The 22,573-nt window shown below is 33.5% G+C and overlaps 1 protein-coding gene across 1 annotated transcript in view; it reads right to left on the reverse strand.

The window, feature by feature from the left end:
- Lrp1b (LDL receptor related protein 1B) overlaps window positions 1-22,573 on the reverse strand; it is a 1,492,917-nt gene that overhangs the window by 25,356 nt on the left and 1,444,988 nt on the right. The window contains exons 85-86 of the mRNA XM_077794359.1: window positions 15,161-15,335; window positions 10,940-11,044 (exon numbers count right to left, since the gene is read on the reverse strand). Of these exons, the coding sequence (XP_077650485.1) occupies window positions 10,940-11,044; window positions 15,161-15,335 (280 nt within the window). The remainder of the gene's footprint in view (window positions 1-10,939; window positions 11,045-15,160; window positions 15,336-22,573) is intronic.

A 22,573-nucleotide genomic window follows, 5' to 3' on the forward strand; every position in this document is an offset into this window, starting at 1 on the left:
CAGATTCTACCTTCTACTTGAAGGAATTTAAAGTCTACTGTATAGACATAGACATATGGTTTTAAAAGGCCATGGAGCAGAATAGGCAGCACTCCCAGGCCAATTTCATAGAAATATGTTTCACATACAAAGGCCACATGCTGAGGAGAGGTCAACTCCCACCATAAAATACAGAATGCCATAGAGCAGGATGAGAGATGTAAAAACACACAAACACATACACAGAAGATAAGATGAAAAGGACAATTTTGTGGGAATGCACATTTAAAATGATAAACAAAAACCAAATGCCCATATAAATAAATCTAACCATTGCAAGAAAATATAAGAAAAAAAGGAAGATGTGGGGGAAATGTTCACAAGTTATTTTTGGCTTTTGTTTGAAATGAGCAAGTAAAACATAAAAACTAACAGTGCTGTCTTGTTTTGACCACATGGAGAATTGTTGTTGCTATGGGCAAGAAGCAATGACATATATTATAAGAAGTATTCTGGAGTCTAGCCATATTGTCATTTAAAAAACAGTAAGTACCTAAATTGATATGATTTCTAAAGCAATCTAACATTTGAGTTAAGACATTTGGGTTTAACTTTTTTAAACAATTCAAATAATTTTAAAAACTATTTTCTTCTGTTTTTGAAATAATACAAATTAGACAGAAAAATTATATTTATAAAATCAGCATTACCCAAATCCCACCAACATATACCATTGCTGCCATTTTGATGTACTTTAAGATTTTACTCTGTGTATGTATGTATTATACAAAGACATATAAACAGCTATAGTTATGTTTTATATAGTAACGTGTATTTGTGTGCTTTTCATAAAATTGTATTATGCTTATGCATTTATATATTTTTACCCCCAAATTAGATACTTATTCCTACTCATGTATATAGGTATTTGTTGATGAATGAATATAATAAAAGGAATATTGGCAGTGATTTTTTTTTTCATTTTCAAAGGCAATAATATAACTAAGTGAGGTGGGTGCATGCCTCTAATCCCAGGAGCATTGCTAGTTGGAGGCCAACTTTAGCAACTTAGTGAGATTCTGTCTCAAAAAAAATTAAATTTAATTTAAATAAAATAAAGGTTTGTAAATGTAGTGTAGTGATAAGGCACCCCTGGGTTAAATCCCAGTAACAAAAAATAAAAGGTATTATCTAATAAATCAAGGGACAGGCCTTTTCTCTCTCCTGATATTAGGCATAGGTAGGATATTTGTGTACCTAGAAACAGTCTAGCATATTGTTTTGAAGTTTCAGGTAAATAAGTCATAAAGCCATACAGAAATATTAAATGGAAATATTTGCTTATGGCCAAGAATTTTATGATAACTCCCTCAGTTGTGCCATAGTGTGTTAACAGTTGGTTTTCTGTTATAATTTATTTTTGCTGCTAGTGGGAATTTCTGTCTTTTCAGTGTCTTCTATGTGTTTCAGAGAAATTATGGAAGAATTTATGCTGGGCTGTTAGTCTGACCCAATTTTAAGCCAGTTTCTAGACAAAATCCCAATAGGACTCACATTAAATTCAATGTCATTCATAGTTTTGCAGTGTATTAGTGAACAATTAGTCCAAAACCACTACTTTTCACACAAGGAAAGTGTGACAATGAATAATATAAGTTGTCTAATGAAATAGCTAGTTTGAGTCATAAAATCTAGGACTTTGAACCCCATATTTCCAATTGTAAGTGTGAGGCATAGCAAACAAGACTATACAAAAGATGCTACGTAAACAAGTTTTCATCTTCAGAAAAAAATAGTAAAAAAATAAACAAACATTCTAATTATTGAATAATATAAGTTTGCCCAGTGGTCCTAGTCAATAGAGTACTGGATAACTATTCAGAATAAAACTATCTTATTTAGGGGCTGGGGATGTGGCTCAAGTGTTAATGCGCTCGCCTGGCATGTGTAGGGCGCTGGGTTTGATCCTCACAAATACATAAAAATAAAATAAAGATGTTGTGTCCACCAAAAACTAAAAAATAAATATTAAAAAAATTCTCTCTTTGTAAAAAAAAAGCTATTTTATTTGACAATTACATACATCTAACATAAAGAATAATGTTCATAATGCAAGGTAAATAAATAAAAGATTATGTATAATATAACCTCCTTTAATTATATAAAACTCTACCAAAGAATATTTGTAAAAAGAAACTGAATAAGAAATACTATAATAGGGGCTACTATTGACAAACTTATTATTTTAAAATAACAGAATTATAGATATGTTACCTCTAAAATATCTATGGTCTAATAAAATTTTTAAAAAAATGTACTTAACATTCACTTTGAGAAGTTCTTTTATTTTAGTCTGAAAATGAATAATTTAGATCATTCTTTGTCTGTCCAAATGGAGAAAGTGTTGACTTAGTTGTCTTTAGGTACACAGAGAACATTAAGTGATTTTGCAAAAGAATTATTGTTACAAAAAATGAAGCATGTACAAAAACAAATATAGAATTTTAAATCTTAGCTACTCTTTACTACAATGTTATAAATCTCACTCAACAGCTGCTTTCAAATAATAGAAGTTTAAAGTTTGATATATCTAAGGATACTTGAACAAATTACCTAACATAAAATACATGTCACATAATGACATCACCAAGGTTTCAAAATAAAAGCTTGTTATAAGTCTTTAATTATTATACTGGTCAAATTCAAGCACAAATAAAGGACTTATTAGTGGCACTAAATGACCATTATCAGTCTCATTTGCCCCCACACAGAATTTCTTTCGTCTAGAAGTTTTTACATGTACATCGTCTTGAAGAAAAGGAAACTAAGACTTAGAAAGTCTAATAGACCACAGCAAAATTAACTAGAGAAATGAATACATAAACCCAATTAATTCTAGCTCCAAAAGCTACATTCTTTCCATTCACCGTATCTTGCAGAATCAACAAGCTTCATCACTATCTGTCTCACCTTTAAGAGTAAAGACACTATCCAATAAATGGATCCCACTAGGGCTGTCAATATAGGTTACAGATAGGAGCAGAATAAGAACTTAAATCTGCATTAAGAAATCCAGAGAAAAGGAGGTAGATTTCTGTGAGCAAGAGGCCCTGATTTTCTCATTGTCCTGTGTGACCTCTTCATGAGCACCCAAGGACTGGTGATTAGTGCCCAGTGGTAATTATTAGCACATTTGAATATCTCTCTAGATTTCAGCAGAATGAATACTATAATTCTGAGGGTATATAACCAAGAGGGAAGGATGGGCATGTGGGAAATCCAACAAAAATATTAATTATGTTCTTAATAGAGTGACTATGAAGGGGTTCTTGAGCCAAAATGCATATGGTGGCTATATTTCCTTACTAGGTCAGCCATAACAAAGTGCCACAGAGAGATTTTTTTTTTATAACAGAAATTTATTTTTTCCATGTTTTGGTAGCTATAAATCTTAGATAAGCATTGACAGCTTTGGTATCTTCTGCTATTGCTCTCTTGGCTTGTAAATGGCAGTCTTCCTGTGCCCTCCCATGATCTTTCCTCCGTGTGTCTGTGCCCTAATCTCTTCTTCTAAGGACACTTGTCCAATTGGGTATGTCCAATCTTAAGCAATCATTTTACTTCAACTTCTCTTTAAAGTTCCATCTCTAAATGTGGTTACATTCTGAGGAGTTAAGAGTTTCAACATATGAACCTCTTTGGTACATTGTTGAGTCCATAATATTTACTCTCTGGCCAGTAAAAAAATCCATGTCCTTCTTACACGCAAAATATATTTACCTAATCATAATATACCCTGAATTTCATAACCCATTCTAAAAGGGAGAGATTGGAAAGAAGGAAGAATCTTAGGTCTCAAGTAAAATTGTACAACTTGGCAGGGCAAATTCACTGTGTTGTAAGGTTTGAGGATAATCATCTTCAGCTCCATACTCTATCCTATGGGCCCAGAAGAATGGCTTTGCTATTGTCTGGGTCTCTTGAATGATGGCCATCATCCCCTCAACTGGAGGTAGCAGCTTCATTTTGGAGGCCCTGGATAGCAGCCCTTGGCTAAAGGTCTACCCTCTTGGCCCTGGAGGCTTTAGCCACACCCACCAAAATTGAAGTGTTGGCTGGCTTTATTGACACTTTGGTGGCAACAGCCTTGTTGACCTCTGAACCACCTTTACAATTATATTTTTCTTTTTATGAATGATAATATACATTTGCAGCTGAATAGACTTTGGGGCCCATTCTATGTTCTCCCAGAAGTAAAGCAACCTTCCTATCTCTGTTCCATTCAGTCTAAGCTGGCAGCATTTATGCTGTGAGATGACTATTTGGATCCAGGAGTCATACCCATATTCTCTTCACAGTAAATTATTGTTTAGATTCATGTTTGTTATCCTCTCCAGAATATGGTTTTTTTTCTCCCTACCCACTGTCTTTCCTCTTTTTTCAAAATGGATGTCTTGAGAATTTTCCCAATTTTCAAATTCTGTTTTATTTTTGCCTAACAGTTCCCTCAACTTCTCTCCATTCTCTCACATTTTACCGTAAGCAGAAAAAGAAAATCAGGGCATCCCTTCATCCATTTGCTGAGAAATATCAGCTAAATATCAAGCTAATTATTTTCAAGTTCTAATTTCCACAAAGCATTAGATCACAGTTCAGGCTAGTATTTTGTCCCTTACAACAAGGATTGCCTTTTCTGCAGTTTCCAGTGACACATGATTCAGTTCCGTCTGACACCTCACCAAGAAGCATCTTGAAATTCTATATTTCTACAAATAGCTTCTTCAAGGCCATATGGGCTTTTCCTTCCAGTTGTCTTACATTAGTAGAGAAGAATCCTAAAGCACTATAGCACTGAACTACATCCTCAGTCATTTGTACTTTGAGACCTGTCTTGATAAGTTGCTCAGGTTAGCCTTGAACTAGAGATCCTCCTGCCTCAGCTTCTGGAGGACCTGGGACTACAAGCATGCACCTAGAAGAATCCAGGCTTCAGACCTTTTCAAACATGTGTTTCAAAACTCTACCCCATTTACCTACTACTCAATTCCAAAGCCATTTTCACATTTTTAGGTGTATGTCACAGAAGAATTCTACTTCTTGGTACTTAAACCTGAATTTGTTTGATACAGTTGCTATAACAAAACACTGCAGAGTGGGTTGATTAAAGAACAAATATTTTCCCACAAGTTGGAACTCTGAGACCAAGTTATCAATATATTTGATTTCTTCTGAGGCCTCTCCTTGGCTAATAGACAGCTACTGTCATGATGATGTTCATGTGTTCATCTCTCTATGCTTGTAGCATATGTGATATCTGTCAGTCTTTGTTTTAATCTCCTCTCCATATAAGGACAATGGTCAGACTGCATTAGGTCCCAAACTAATGACCCCATTAACTCTATTACCTCTTTAAAGGTCCTGTCCCCACCCTCCCAAACAAATACAGTTTTATTCTGAGGTACTCCTGGAAGAATGCACATCATCCCCAAAACTGGAGGTGGCAGATCCAGTTGGAGGTGGCAGCTGCACTTCATGGCTTTTGGCCCTCCTGTCTTTAGACCTTAGGCTGAAGATCAACTGTTTTAGCACTGAAGACTGCATCTGGACCCACTGAAACTGAGGAGTTGGCTGGTCACAGTGTTATTGGAAACTGGAGGAAAGAGGACTCTTGTTATGAAGTAGCAAAGAAATAGGATGCTAGGGCATTCACTTATTAGTTTGAGGAGTAGGAAACCCAATTCAGTCCATAAAGGTACAAAACCCCAAATTTACATATATTTGTCCATTACAGAAATTCAACTCTTTTCTTTTGAAGAACTTTAGTTAAGTACAATTCCAACAATGTTTACTGCTCACTTGTCATGTGGCATACAAAAGTGATACCTGAGTTGAGACCAATGGTACAAGAAAAGCTAACTAGAGGCACTGGGTTTCAACAAGATGTTCAAGAAAAGACTCCATGGAGCTGGGTGGGGTTCTGTGCCCACAGTCAGGCTGTTTGTGTGCTGGAAGGCAGCAGAGGCAGTGTAGGTAGAGGACCTACAAACACTTCTTTATTATGGTGGCTGACAGGTACTGTGGCTACTGCCGGGAAGTAATGCTACAAGAGTAGGTCTATGGTATTTAAAAAAAATAAAATTAAATCCGATGTAATAAAAATTTTAACCCTAGGGAGGACCCTTAGAATCAGGAAAGCACAGTCAAGTTGCTATATTTAGTTCAATAATTCTTCACACTATTAATAATTTCTGTAACTTACAACAAAAATTATTTACTAATAGGTCATCAAAATAACAGTATTTTAAAAATGTAGTTTTAACATTATTCAGTATAGGTACTTTGATGCCAACACCCTCTCAAAATAAACATTTTGAAAAACCTAGATTTTATCCTTTTTTGCTAAGCTTCTCTTTGAAGTTTGCTTTCTCTTCCACACATAGACACAAGTGAAAATGGCCATCAAGAGACAGAAGTGAAGGCTTTCAGAGAAAAGATCTATTCCTTAAATTGAAGGATACAGCTATAAAAATTTCTATGTGGGAAAAAAAGAAAGCTGTCACCTTCATAGATCTGAATACTTTACAGACTTTCCAAATGTGTATAACTACTATACAATTCCAAATAGTTTTTCACTGTATGAAGAAAAGAAAATATACTACCAATGAAACTATAGAAAGCACTGTATTATATTTCTTAAAGCATTTTTTTTGTTTCCTATAAAGGCTTTTAGATGAAATGGTACATAGTAACTTTTCATTAAAGATACATGCTCACGATCACTGAGACCTGAGGCTGAAACCTATGTTTCCAGAAATCTCCCTGAATGAAGAGACAACTACTAGGAAGATATTCTGAGGCATGCATCCTCCCTTGTCTGGATTACTTTGTATTGCACTGATCGTAGACACTTTATGTTAAGTATGTTTATATTATGTGTTAGTATCATATGAATTATAACTATCCAGAAGAATATTATAATTTTTTCCAGATTCTAGAAATATCACACTTAAGAGACATGAGCATGAAATCTGTCTGAAACATCTCTCTAACCAGCGTAGCCTGGACTGTTGGCCTTTAATAAATAGTGAAAGTACAGTTCTGTTGAATACTTATATGATCCTTTTTATAAAGATATTTTTTGCTTCGAAATTACCTATTGGTTTTCCTTGATTTATTCCATAATGAAACTCTGAGGAGGGCATGTACAGTTTTCTCTACTTCCTCAACTTTGACTTAACCAACTAATGTAAAGTTTCTGCCTGTATAAGGCCTTTGACACATCTCCCACAACAGCCATCTAATTGTAAAGTGCAGTAAGCCACAAAAAAAGGTTGTCCTCTTTGAACTGTGGTGGGAGGCTGATCTTTCATATTGTCTTCCCCTTCAACTTGAAGGAATCTGCTTCTTACTAAATGTCTGATTTCTATTTTCTTCACATTTACTTTTTCAGACTCCTCTTTAAACAATATCAAAACATTAGCATTTCCTAGGATTTCAACTTTAACTTTCTGCCCTTCTTCCTGTAAACCCACTCTCATATCATGGCATAAAGTGTATCTCACAAACAGGTCCCAACTTATTTCCTTGTCCTTTTCTCCTCCCAGTATACCACACTACCTGCTTTCTATCTTTATAACCCTCATCTCTTTCTGTTCTATTCCTTTTATTTGGGGGGGGGGTACTGGGAATTGAAATAAGGGGCACTTGACCATGGAGCTACGTCCCCACACCTATTTTGTATTTTATTTACAGATAGAGCCTCACTGAGTTGCTTAGCACCTCGCTTTTGCTGAGGCTTGCTTTGAACTCTCAATCCTCCTCTCTCAGCCTACCAAGATGCTGGGATGTGCTATTCCTTCTTTCAAAAAGATATTCAGTCATTTCTCCCTTGTAAGTCTATTATGTTTTTTTTTTTCAAAAAAACTATTAAAATATCACTTCTCCTACAAAGTCTTTTACTCTTCCACATGTAATCATTAATTAATCTCTATATTCCATTGTTTTTCAATGGCACTATGATATTTCTATTATAACTGATGAGTGGCATTTTATTTTTTTAAAATCATTTATCTACCTTAAATGAATTTTAAGTTCTTTCAAAGTATTGCATATTGGGATTAGTGTAGTATAAAATGAGAAGTACAGCACACAACTATAAACAGGACAAGGACTTTTGAACCTTCCTAGTATTTAACCTCATGTTGTTATCTTTGAAATGGGAATAAATATTAGAAAATAATGATTATTGTTATATAATTTTCAACATTATACCTGAAATATGTGAAGTACTTAACATATAGTGCTTAACACAAGGTATTTACTTATTCCAGTTCAGTAGTTATTTTCCTTCTAAAATAACCCAATATCTTATTTATCATATATCAATATTTGTTTAATGAATGAATGAATGATAATGGAATGCAATTCCTCTATGCTTCTTTTATGACTTGTTAGAGGAATACAATATAAGCATTATTCTTACTTTCACAATAAATTATAGGGCAGAGGAAACCAAGACACATGCAAAATTTTCATAAAGCCACCAAAGGTAGATATTTGTAGAGACATAGGTACATAAAAATAAAAGGTATTCTCTAAACCCCAGTTATAATATAAGATGATATTTATGTTTAAATCCTGTGACTCTGATAATATTTGTTTAGGATGAAAAGTGTCTGATAATATTGTAGGCTTCTAAACCCTGAAAAATCGGTTGTTGTTCTGGTTCTGGACAGGAAATCATCCTGAGACCTAATTACGGGAAAGGGCAAGGGGACTTGAAATCTGTGTATTTTGCCCAAGAACAGTGCCACCATGGCAGGATAAATAAATACTGGGATTCACTGCAGTTATTACAGGCATTCTGAAAATAAAATAAGTCCTTGATCAGTTTTTGGCCAAGGACTACCCCAGATTTACTAACTCTGAAATATCCATGAATCAGTGTTCTCTCTATTCTTCCTTGCAGTTGCATTCCTGGTTCAATCCCTCATCATTTTTCATTTGAATTGTTGCCAGCCAAACCTTTTGCTGTGGGGTCCCTGCAGCTATCCCCAGGGCTTTCCTCTACCTCAATAGGTACCACCTTCAAATCCATACTCCTGCAGCTCAAGCTTTGGCCTCAAATCTCTGGCAACTCATTATAAACAAAATAATAAAGTTTAGGTAATGAAATACCTAAATTTTAATACAATTGAGCTGTAAATTCATTACTAGTTACATTGCTGCTACCACCATGCAACCTTTATTGCAAGCCAACAATAGCTGCTGATTATGATATTGGGTGTCAAGGCGGATGCCAAATACAATCCATCTCCAGAGCTCAAATGCACATAGCAAAAATAACTTCCACTATGATCAACCCAGAAGTGATCCTTGAAACTTCTCAGAGGAAACAGGAGCTTATTTTTCACAGATACTCAAAACACCTCAAATGGGATGAAGACAGAATGATTTAAACTATGAATTAATCACATCTTTGGAAATATGTTGATATGCATCTCTTTTCTCTGTTGCGAAGTTTTACTGACTAAGACAGTTTTCAGTAAAATTTTAGGAAATCATATTGTACTATTCCATCATTCCTTGAAAAGGAAAACTCAGATACTAATTAAAAATCATCATTCCAAATATAGTATACAGTAATAGAGTCTTAGAACACCTGTTTCTGTACTTCTGTAATTAAAAACTACTATTCTAGATCATGTATTTTTACTAGACAGTTCCACTAGCATTTCTACTTCTCTCTCTGATATATTTCTAGACACTCTAGCAGTCTGTGGTGCACATACTTATCAGTGAGCGAAGCAAAGGGTAAGTGTGTTTGACACAGATGAGCCCCGAGATTAAGTACACACTGTGAAATGCATGTGGATGTTCATGATTTAAACCAATGAACTGTGGCCTGAAATGATGTCACACGAAGCGCAGCAGGAAGTGGAAGGTTAAACCTACTTGCATCTCGGCTCATTAAACGCAGTTAAAGTGCAAATCCCCTCATTCTGACAGTAGTGATCACAAGGGTTCTCTTTCTGGTCACAGCGCTGACTTTTAAACCCCACAGAGCATCTGTAGAATTTCAGTAAAATACAGCTAAATAAGGCGTCTGACTTTTTTTTTTATTTTTTCTTTTTCTTTTTTTGCCAAATATGCGTCAAATTTATTTTATACAAAAATAGTAACATCTGAACAACAATGTTCCTAGGAATGCTTACTTGTATCACATACACACTCATCACATGCTACCCTGACACAGTGAAAAACAGTATGTGGACGTAGATCATATGTGGACATCACCTTTCTGATCAAAAAGTGTTAATTAAGCACAGCTCTATACAGTGACCACTTAAGCTGGATGATTTTATTTCAATTTGTTAATTCTAGACAATTAGATACTTTGAAGGGGGAGAATATGAAATTCCAGATTTTCTTGTGGACATCAATAACTTTCAATACTTTCCTATGTATTTAGAAACCCCAGACTCGATATGATATATTGGGAAGGAACCAGGGGCTTCATAGGTTTACATAATGCTATACTGTCTAAGCTTTATACAAACATCAAATAGCATTATACATTTGAAAAGATATCTCAAGTTCTTTTGAAAAGAATGTGCACAAGTACCAAGGGATTCATAAAAGATGATTGTCTCTAGGCTTCACATAGCCAAATAAGGTCAATAAAATTGGAACAGTTTTCCCGGACATTTCTAAGTTCAAAGGTCTGCAAATGTCTGAAATGGCATGATGCTAAGAATTGAATGAGCTCTTCCTCATGAAATAATTAGCAAATTGATGAAGGAGATTCTGTAGCACATGAGTCAATGAGGGACAATACTTGAGATGTACATGAAACACTCATTTAAAATGTATCATCCTGAGAAAGGAGAAAAATACAATAGGAATTCCATGTACATACAAAATCTATCATAAATTACCCATGACATTATAAAATACTCACAGACACACAGGTACATTTGTCTCGGAGTCCAGCTGGCAAGTGCCACCATTATAACAGTAGCCATCACATAACTGACAGCTAGAGGCAATCTTTCCATTAGTGCAGCTGTAGCAACAAAGAAAAAAACAATCCCATTGTTACTGGCATTATTATTGTTGAAAGCTGACACAAAATCTCTGCAGATGAGAATATTCATCATCTGGGAATAATGGGCTGGCTGGCTAAAAGTAAGTTTTCAGGAAGATAGATTTGCTGGAAGCCAAGTTTTTTTTTTAATAGAAAGGATGATTAATAATATTTTTCTTTTGGTAATTTCCATATTTTCAATTCATTCAATTACTATAAAATTTAATACAGCTAGTTATATCTGTGGAAACACACTCTAATCACACATCAGGGAGACACTAGCACCAATATCTTTTTTCCTTTTTCACACAATGAGAATATGGTGACCTCTGTGTGTTATAATCCACATGATCAAATACTTTGGAGCAAATGCTTCAGCCTCTTTCTTCTAAACTAGAGCATTTGGTCCAATAATGTTAGGAATTTTAGATACCCCCAACTTGCAAGAAAATATAAGGCTATTCTATCCTCACTTTTATCCTACCATTTTCTTTGGAATATACATTGTAATTAATGTCACTGTCTAAATTCTTTTCATTCTAACAGATAAATGGAGCAGTTCACTGAAAATATAAACAGTAATGTTATAGAAGCAATGTGCAATATTGTAGGAAAGTAATGAATCAGGCTTTCTTGAAACATTTACCAAAATGATTCTAATTCATAATCATGTGTTTGGGATAACAATAAATACTATGTTATTATACTGGAAAAAATGAGCTTAACAATAATAGAAAAAAATATTAAAAATATATTTCTGCCAAGTCATATTTTTAAACAAAATTTTGGCTTCGACAGTGAAAAGAGCAACAACATTCCTAATTACCAAAGATCCCACTCTAATTCATGGCAAGTAATTGTAACTGAATCATATACACCTTGGCTCAAACTGGAATTGGAGAGATTGTACTGATAATTCTCACCATGTGATCCTACTAAATCTGAATTGCCAGTGGAACATGGTATCACAATAAAATCTGGATATTACCTTAAAAAACAGGATAGAATATCATTGACTGATCACCCTGATCCTCTGCAGGATGAATGTCTGTTGCACTACAACCATTATAAGGTAATCCCCCACAATCAATAAAATGCCTTAAAAAATAGTTGGCAATTCTGGTCTTCATTTATTCTGTCCATATGCATTTAAACTTATGTGACTTGTATGATTTCCAGAAACGTATTGAGGTACTTATAACATTTGCAGGTGTTTAATTTGAAGTTATTTCTGAAGAACCTGGGTTTAAGAACCACAATTCTTTTCACCATGAACAGGACAGGCTAAGTTAATTATGTGTGAGATGTGAAGCCAGCATGGGGAAGAGGAGGGCAGTCTAACATTTCTTAGACAAAACAGAAAATATACACTTTTCAAAACTTACAATAACATCCTAATATGGATGCAGAGTGAATCAATTACACTGTCAGTGGTATTGGTGTCTGAAATATTTAATGGGTTTGAGGGGCTTTTCCTCAACTTGCATGCCCAACCTCCTTAATAATCAAAAGAGAAAAAAGTTGTATTTTCTTGTTCTATCAAAGAGACATTGTCAAAGAAGGAAAGTAGATCATTAAGGGTTTTCAACTCAAAAAGATAACTTTATACCAAAATTCATAATCAAAAATAGTAATGATAATAATAACTGATTTTAAATTTCCTCTTTGAAAAATGTTTGAAAAATGTTTGAAAGTTTGAAAAATGTTGTCTAATTTTCCTTCTAAATAATTCACTTGAATTCAAAATTAAAGAGAGAATGTGTGGATAGTTTTAATGTAAAAACAGAAGTTATTAAAATCATTATAATGCCTCAAAATTACAGTGTATATGTCAGTTTTCAAAATAATTTTCCTTTGGAGGCATATACAATACACACAAATATGCACACACGTGTAAGTTTGTGATATATTACTTTCCAAAATTTAATTACAAGTTATCCAGTACACAAAATGAAATTTCATATGACAGTAGACATCAAACAGGTATTATTTAGAATAATCAAGATTATTATCAAGATTTTTTCCAATATTTACTTCTATTTCCAGAAGAAAAATATATTAGCTGTGTTTTAAACATTGTACTGATAGAGTACCTGTCCTAATTCATGGTCTGTGCATTAGAAACACAAGTGCCTATTTATAATCACAACTGTACATGTGGCTTGAATTTTCCTACTTAAGGAAAACAGAACATTTTGCTAGAATTTTTTTTAGTATCAGTTTTTGACCTATGAAACAAAAATTCATGTAAGTTTCATTTTAATGCTAAGATGAAAGATGTCAGATAAATAAAAACAAACTTTAGTCATCTAACATACTTTCTTTTTTTTTAGAGAGAGACAGAGGAGAGAGAGAAAGAAATAGAGAGAATTTTTTAATACTTATTTTTCAGTTTTCGGTGGATACAACATCTTTATTTTATTTTTATGTGGTACTGAGGATCAAACCCAGTGCCCTGTGCATGCCAGGCAAGCATGTCACCGCTTGAGCCACATCCCCAGCCCCAAGTCATCTAACATACTTTCGAATACACAAAGTATTCTTTTTGAATTTCATGCTCAAATATTATGTAGACTCTGATAAATTAAGTGCTATAGTACTTCTATTTTTAAAGCTCCACTATTTATTCACTGTTGGCAACATTTCCAAAAAGATCTTTTAAAAGATGAGAACTATAATGTTAAGCCTCAATAGCCTGCTAGGGTTGTGAGGATCTCATGTTTTCAGTTTGGAGAAGCCAGTTTCTCATCAATGGGTCCCAAGTCCTGCCCTTCCTAACTTTTATGAAATTTCTTTACAATGGACACAAGGTGTTTATCTCTGAATGAGCTTTTCTAAGGCAACTTGCACATGAATTTTTGGTTTAAAGCCATGATTCCACGTGTAAGTGAACAGAATTTTAAAGAAGGTACTAAAGCTCATTTGGATAAGGTACACTGGACATGAAGAAAAAGTACTCCTAATAATTGAAATTAAGTCTCATCCCACTTAAGTTTTCTCACAAACAAATGATGAGCTTAATGAACAATCACCATTTGGGTAGTTTATATGAAAGCATGTTTTGCTTTTATGTAATTATTAAAGACATGCTTTTATATATAAGTCATATTTTCAATTACTTAAAAAATAATGTACTTTCAAATGACCCAATTTGCTGTTTTGAGTAAATGTCATTCATAAATAAAACACAAATCATATTTAGATTAAATTCTAAAAAGAGAGTAAGAAAAAAAAAAAGAAAGAAAAACGTTGGTTCTGTCTGTAATTAAATTTTATTGGGCCTTGTTTGGGAGAGCAACATAACTCATGTGGCACCCTCCTCAAGTTCCCAGTGGAATCTGTGCATGGACTCTTTATAGCATGCTATCTATCTCATATTCTCATTTATTTTACTCCTAAGCAAGGCATGTGACAGAATCCAGTACTTTATAAGCCCTTCTTTTAAAAGGCTGTTAAAAGTAGTTTGGAGTGAGGATTGATCTCTAACCTCTGCAGTATAAACTTGTTTCATGATAGAAACAGAATGGCATTACCCTTTAGCCACTATGTTCTGTTTTCCATTCAGTTAATCTCAAAGCCAAAGGTCAAAAGGCAATGTAAGAGAAGTCAAACTTGGACATTTTTGTTGTAGTTGCTTCCAGGAACACATTATTCCCTCTATTTATTTTGGACCATAATGTTCAAAGGCAGATTGAGAAAAAAAAAAGGTAATGCTTATTTTCATTATACAGGTATTTGGCTTCTCTCCCAAAGATTGATTTATATCAGTAGAAATGCTAACTCACTCACTGTGTTAATAATGATGAAAGAATTAAAAGCCTGAACTATATGAATTGAACAATTTTACACATAAATTTGTGAAAATATGTTGCATTTCACTATTTTTTTACTTACTCTTAGGAATATTGTTAAATGATAGATTTTCATGTTCTTCAGATGCTTATAGCAGGTTTGGAGTAAATTTGTATTTAACTGAAATGACTTCATCTTTAGACAAATATAAAATACAATGATTGCCATATATAGATTTTGAGAACAAAAGTAATACACATGGTTTTCATACTCTATTGCAGATTAACTTGCATATCCACTTACTTGCAAAATATATCTTCATTGTCTTTATTTATAATGCAGTGTCCCCCATGGCATCTTACACACTTGTCAACCTCACATTTTGGTCCCTCGTAGCGTGGTGGACAGACACACTCAACACTTCCATCATCCCCAATAGTACATGATTCAGAATGCACACAATAGTGATGACACACATCTAGGAAAAAGTATAGCCAAACAACCAAATTATGCTAACAGACATTTTTATTCAGTCATGGAAGAAATGTTACTATTTCATTTCATATTTAAAAAGTAGTCGATAAATAGGTAGAATAATTTATACAAGCAACTCATAATAATATGCAACTAGTCTTCTCTAATAATGCTATTGATTCATCTTTTGTCCAAGTTAGGCATCATGCAATCTGACTAAAAGGAGAGGATTATCTTGATAAATTATTAGGTGACAAACTCAGTTCTGAATGATAAAACTTAAAAGAGAGTTGCTTAATTTTTCTTTCAATGAACACTATAACTAAAGTACAAAATGAGCTGAAATGCTCAAGGTCTCCTTACATGTCATTTATGTTTGCCCCCTCTGACTTCTTTTAATCCAGAGAACAAAGTAGCATATGGTGAATGGAAGACTCTTACCCTTGCTCCTTGCCCTAGTGCTGGGGTAAGAAGCCTCTCTTTATAGGTACCAAAATTCATGCATTTTCCAAAAGCTTGGGCAAACCAAGCCTCTCCAAAAATTCAAAGAGAACTGGAAACTAGCTGATCCAACATGGGTGGGAAGTGTTAGTAGACATCTATGCTATTGGCCCCCTGAAAGGTGATATAGTTAATCTGCCCATCAGCTAGAGGGAAACTGCCCTGTAATCTAAGCCCCTTGTTTAAAAGATGTTTCTGACTGGGCATTGCAGATCAACTTTCTTCTTTCAATGACAAAGGACTACTTTCCCCAAACATTTCTATATCTGGAAAATATGCATAATGCAGCAAAAGACATTCAATAATTTAACAGCAATTCTAACTTTAAATTAGTCTTCTGAAAAGCAGACAAGTCTGTATACTAGTTATAATGAATATAACACCAAATTTAAAACATCAAAATTTACAATACAAATAATTTTAGTAAAAGAACTGATTAACTTGATCCTAGACATTGTGCTTAGAAGCAGCAATCTCCATTTAGGTATATAACTGTGAAACAATATTAAATGAGATTAGCTAATATAAAAATCTCAATTTGGAAACTTTAACCTGATGTATGACAATTATGGTTGGTGTAGAAAATTAAAACATCATTTATGATTCTCATGTTTCTATGTTTATCTATTTCTTTATTAAATCAGACAGATATTACACTTATTGACAGGCTTGCTTCATATTTATGGAAATTTATTTCAAGCATTTTTATTCTTGCTCTTATATTATGCCAAACACCCTCATTTAGATTCAATATTTAAGCCTATTAATAAAGGTTTCGACTGTATATAAGGAAAGTAGCACTTTCAAAACGTTATAGACTTGGAGGTCCAAAAATTAAGTCAGTGTTTGTCTCTGTGCATTTTTTGGGGGGTGGGTTTGTAGTTGTTCTAGCTTGGCAGATATGGGCTATACCAAATAAATTGTATTGTTTTAATGAAGAGTAATTTAACAGAGGTCTATGTGATCATCTACTACAGACTGTCATTCAGTGCAAAATAATCTCTGAAGAACAATCTTCATTAGGTAGGTTGCTAGACACCTCTTAATGACACAGATCTCTTTTAGTGTGTAATCTCTTTAAAATTTCACCTATTGTTCTTGGTTCAGCTGTCTGATAGAACAAATGTCTTAATGCATCTTTCCAATATAATTTCATTCTGTCATCTTCAAAGTTTGATGTGGTGGATAATTAGAACAATATAGGGGTTTTATCTGCAGATGCTACAAAATTTCAATACCTTCCCTGCTGTCCATTTCTAGATTATCATTCATAGGCCTCCATGATTCCCATGACACTCATTAAGGAACTAGAATTCAGGAGGTTGGGAAAGAAAGAAATGATGATCTGGAGAGAATGTTCTAGTTTGCCACAGTTCTATTATAAATGAATTTGATTAAATCTAAATAGCTTATTTCTTGGCTAAAGCTGATAACCATACCAAAATATAAACTTTTAATCTGAAATTTTTGAAAATCTTTTACTTTTATGATTATATTTCTGAGAAAACTTGAGAATGTAGAAAAAAAATGAGTTAATGTTCTGAAGGCTAATGACTGCCCAGTAGCACACCACAAAACTAAACAGTTTACACTTAAGCTAGAATGCTAAAGAGCAAAGTAAAAAACTTACCTACAATATGCAAAATACAAGTAATTTTTATGCACAAATTAAATGTCTTTTATGAAGCTTTAAAAGATGTGATGTACACTATCCATAAGTGATCAAGGAAAAACAAATTAACACTAGAATGGAATACTATCCACACCCAGCAAATGGACAATAAAGCAATAGCATAAACATTCCTCCACAATTAGTAGGAATGAATACTGGTTCAACAAATCTGGAAAAGAGTGGGAAGCATTTGCTGAACTTGAATATACCCACACCTTATAGCTTAGCACTACCACTCTTCACATATGCCTAAAAGAGAAGCATGCTTGAATGTATAGGAAACGTACTGAATATGCTGAGCACACATTTTAGAAATTATACAACAAGAAAAATGAATGGCCTTTGATACACTCATACCATGAAATGTACGTATACTCACAAACACAATGGAACATTATCTCTCTATACAACAAATGGGGAAATCTCCCCAAAACACTATTGAGAGAACAAAGCTAGAAACATAAAATACATACCATTTTTTTTACTTACATGAAATACAAAAGGCAAAACTTTTACTTACATTAAGTACAAAAGGCAAAATATATCAATGGTTTGAGAAATCATCCAGTTATTTTGGGAGAAGTAAGAAGAACATTGGGGAGGATTTAGGGTGCTGAGAATGATTTTTCTTGACCTTAATGTTGGTTTACATCAATGTGTTACCTAATGATAATTTATTATATGGTATCCTTGTGGTTTTCTAATCTTCTGCATATGCTTCAATGGAACTTGTTTTTTCAACTTAAATGAAAATTAGTTACATTAGCATGTTTTTGCAGTTCTAGTTTATTTTGCTAATTAGTCTAAGTAGTTTTTCTCTTCATACTCATTATTTTTAAAAATTCATGGCCCAGTTTTTATATTTAAAGGAAATATCCCACCATTATTGCTATATTTTTTCCTCAGCATATCAGATGCACATTATTTTTCAAGGCATAAAAATGAAATCCAAAGAGCAGAAAGAAGTGTTTGTATATAATAAAATAGTGGAATAAGGTGATATTAGAATTACACTTTAATAAAGTGTAGTATAAATTATAAATTTCATGTTGTTATGTCAAGCAACATTCTCCTTCTAAAAAGGCAGAAATCATTTTGGGAGCTGAACCTTTCTCTAGATATATTGAAATTGGAAGACATTTCATTTTTTTCCCCAGTTCCATGCTTAACAATCTATGCTGAGTTGAATTTCAGGAGCAGAGTTTCTTATTGTACTCCAGCCTTGGTAAATATGCTCACCAGAGCCTATCTGTGAAAATCTATCTCCTGCTACTTTGCTTAAGATTTGAAGCACCTGGAAACTGCTGAGCTATATATTTTGCTGTATTGCTTTCTGCACCTGTTTGGTTTCTAGAGTTAATTCTTCAATTACATATTACTGTCCTTGCCCCTTCCCCATTTTCCTTCTTTCCTCCTTCCCTTCCTCCTCCTTTCCAATTTTATTTTATTTTTGTCTCAAATCCTTTACACTTATTTTCAACTCCAAGACTAATGAACACAGGAGAAAGAAGATCTTACTTAATAAGGAAATTTAGTGATTGGTATTTAGGCTACCAAACAAGTATCAGATACTTGTAAACTAGAAAGCAAAGTATTCTCTGCTTTTAAAAGCATTACCATGACACATGCTACATGGCAGTCTAGGAAAGAATCAGAAGGATCTGATGGTGGTATTTTAAAATTGTGCAGTTCAACCAAAATCTAGCTTCTGTTCCAACTGTCTCAATATCATGACTGCAATGCTTAATCAATTATTGGAATACCACCTTAATATCTCCCTCCTCAGTCATAATTTACTTTGAATTACAAGCATCTCCTTAAAATTATATAAATATCTGCTGTATTCTCATCAGTGTCACCTGTCTGCAAATTTCAAATAATTACTACACATTCATATTTAAATTCTAGGAATCACTTTAGATTTTATCTAATTAAAGGAGTACTTTATTAGCACTTTCCAATCCAGCATAAATTTGTTTACTAATTTAGCTAAATATGAATAATAGCATATGAGAAGGCTTCTTTGGTTTGAAATTATTCATGTTGATTCTTAGGATTGTGCTACTAACCAAGTAAAGTCTGAAGTAACATAGTAGCTTGGGGTTTCCTGAGGAACACGTTCCATGTCCCAATACACTAGAAAATAATTATTCCATGAAGGTTACCAAGTTAAGCACCCAAAATGCTTTAAAACCATTTTAAATGTAATCATTCTAAAAGATATAATCACAGTTTAATATGCAAAATATGTATTTATTTTATTAAAGATTCATTTATTATTAGAAGTATCAATTGTTCCTAGTAACTTACCTTTGCACAATTTTATAGCATTCTGATTCTTTTTCATATTTATTATTCTTAAGTGAAATGCTGCTGAATAGGAAACAGTAGACGCAACTAAATAAAAACAATGAATTCTTTAAATAATGGAAAATGATCTGGGTTAGATATGTTGGTGGTTGCTTAGTATCAAGGTTTGTGGCAAAGGTGTTGCCTTTTATTTCCTGGCATTATATGCACATGCACGCCTGCACACACACACACACACACACAAACACACACACACAAAACCACACCCTCCTCTTTCACACAAAAAAAACATTGCTTTTCAAATTTTTAATATAGTTTAGTAATTATTTTCGTTACAAAAACATTTTAAAAATACACTATACTGATAGAAGACAGATCAGAGAAAAAATATAGGTGAGAAATAATTTTATTTATTTTTGTTGTTGAAAGGAATAAAATAGGGAAGGAATTGAAGATAGAAGAGAGGGAATGAAGACTCTGAAAATAGAAGAATCTAGCTAGATTGGTCAATAAGTGTTCAAGAAGGAATAGCATAAATTTATGGAAATGAAAACTGAGAGAACAACATAGTCTATCATCTTTTAAACAACATGATCAAGTTGGTCATGAGATGAAATGGAAGTGAGGGATTTACTACTTATTACTCGCTGAGCACATACATACATATAATTGTGTACTAGGAACTTCAGTGAGAGCCTAGAAACACAATGGTCCCAGGGAGCGGACCATTGTAAAGTTAAGACAAGAAGAAAATAGGAATCAAAATAGATCTGAATGTTTGGCCAAAGCTTACACATATTATTATCAACAAAGTGAAGTTTACCTTTCTATGGGATGTGCTATCTCATAATATTTGAGCATTTTACTGATCTGAATGGTCTAACAATTAAAGTGTTCTGCCTACAATAAGATGAACCAATAAGGAAATGAAATTAATATGTGCTAAGACAGTAGTGATTATCATGAAATTATATAATAACACTTTATATTCACAATATAAAAGTTGCTATAATCTCTGTAGGGCAATTACAATAAGAGCTACCTACTAGCAGCAAATAATCACATAATGGAAAGGACAATGATGAATGTATAATTGCAGAGTATTCATATGATAATTAGCTTACCTAGCTGGAGAATAAGTGAACGGCTATTCTCTGTAACAGAAATGAAGTAATTTTCAAGGGAGGTCATTATTGCATTCCATCCTTCTTTTAATTATTTCTCAATCTTTCCTTTTCAAACAATGAGAAATTCAAGGAAACACTTCTTCATGTAATCATTCACCATAATAGACTACATAAAAATAGGTACATGTGTCGGGGTATATACAGAGTTATGAGTATTCATTGTGAGCCAGATATTTATAAAGTCACTGTATTTAACTACTTTTCCAAATATTCCCTTCTATTGAAAAGAAATTGCCAAGGAATTTAGCTATTAACTTATATTTGCAACTGTGCTCTTCAAATTATGTTAGTGAAGTGTGAAATTAAAAGAAAAGAAAACCAAACTGAAACAATACTAACTAAACAGGGCTGAAACTATTCAGTTAAAAATAATGGGGTACCTGGAGAGTTTTTGACCAATAATACAGTCCAGTTATTCAAGGGGAACTAATTATAGAACTGTATGAATGTATACTAATTGTTCTAATTCACTGAATTTTGGTCTGGCCTTTAAAAAATTAGTTCTGTAAATTGGTTTGATTCATGATTAATTGAGCATTTGATCATTTAGGATTTCGCACACACAAACACACACATAAAAACAGTAAATTAAAAGGAGGATAAGATCACATTCAACATGAAGACTAGGTAAATGCCACAATGCATACTCGTAGGCATTCCCCTTACTCTTTAGGTGTGTCCTAGGAGCAGTAGGTTCTATGAATTCTGTTGGTATTCTCCCTCGAGAGAGGTTTATAGCAGCTTCCATGTTTTTGTAAAATGAAGAAGAATTTCTAGGACAGCCAACCATAGTATTTTTGAAATTTTTGATGAGCACTATACCAGAAGACTTATTAAGAGAAAAACAAAAATAACCAGAATATGAGAGACATGGAAGTCTAGCACTTCTGCATGCTAAAAATGTGGACTCACTTGAGTTACTTGATTACTGTTTCTACTATATATTTTGGTCATGTATGAACTGAGGCACTGAGTTACTTAAACTAAATCATGCCAAGATTGTCATGATGGCTTCCTCACTCAGAGATCCTGAACAATGCCCCCTTTATATCATCAAAGCCAATTACAACCTGTTTTGAGTAAAAGGGTAGAAATAATGATTATGCTGCTGATAAACATGTTAAATCTTTTCTTCATGCCAGGAATAGATGTCCATTATTGATGTTATCAATCATTTATAGGCGAATAAAACAAGGCTCAGAGGATTTAATCAAGTTGTAAAAGATCACACACAAATAAAAAAGAGATTGGAATTTCAAACCCAAATTGGTCTAATTCTCATAAATGAACTATGATTTTTCTTATTCAATACTTCATATGCTTACTTAGAAAAAATTCTGTAAAACATTTTGAATATTTCTGTTGTTCTTTTTCCTTTGTGTGTATTTGAAACGAAAAGTGGCCCATATCAGATGTCTTAGTGCCTAATCACCAGTGAAAATCTCAAAGTACAGCAAAAGCAGAAGACACAAGAAAATCTGCATAATGTAACCAAACCCTGTAATCTCAGAGCTCAGGGCCAGTCAACAATCTCACACCTAAGCCAGAGGTTCAGATTTCAAGTGACATTCT

Source organism: Urocitellus parryii, chromosome 1 (genome assembly GCF_045843805.1).
Source record: "Urocitellus parryii isolate mUroPar1 chromosome 1, mUroPar1.hap1, whole genome shotgun sequence".
NCBI classification, from domain to species: domain Eukaryota; kingdom Metazoa; phylum Chordata; class Mammalia; order Rodentia; family Sciuridae; genus Urocitellus; species Urocitellus parryii.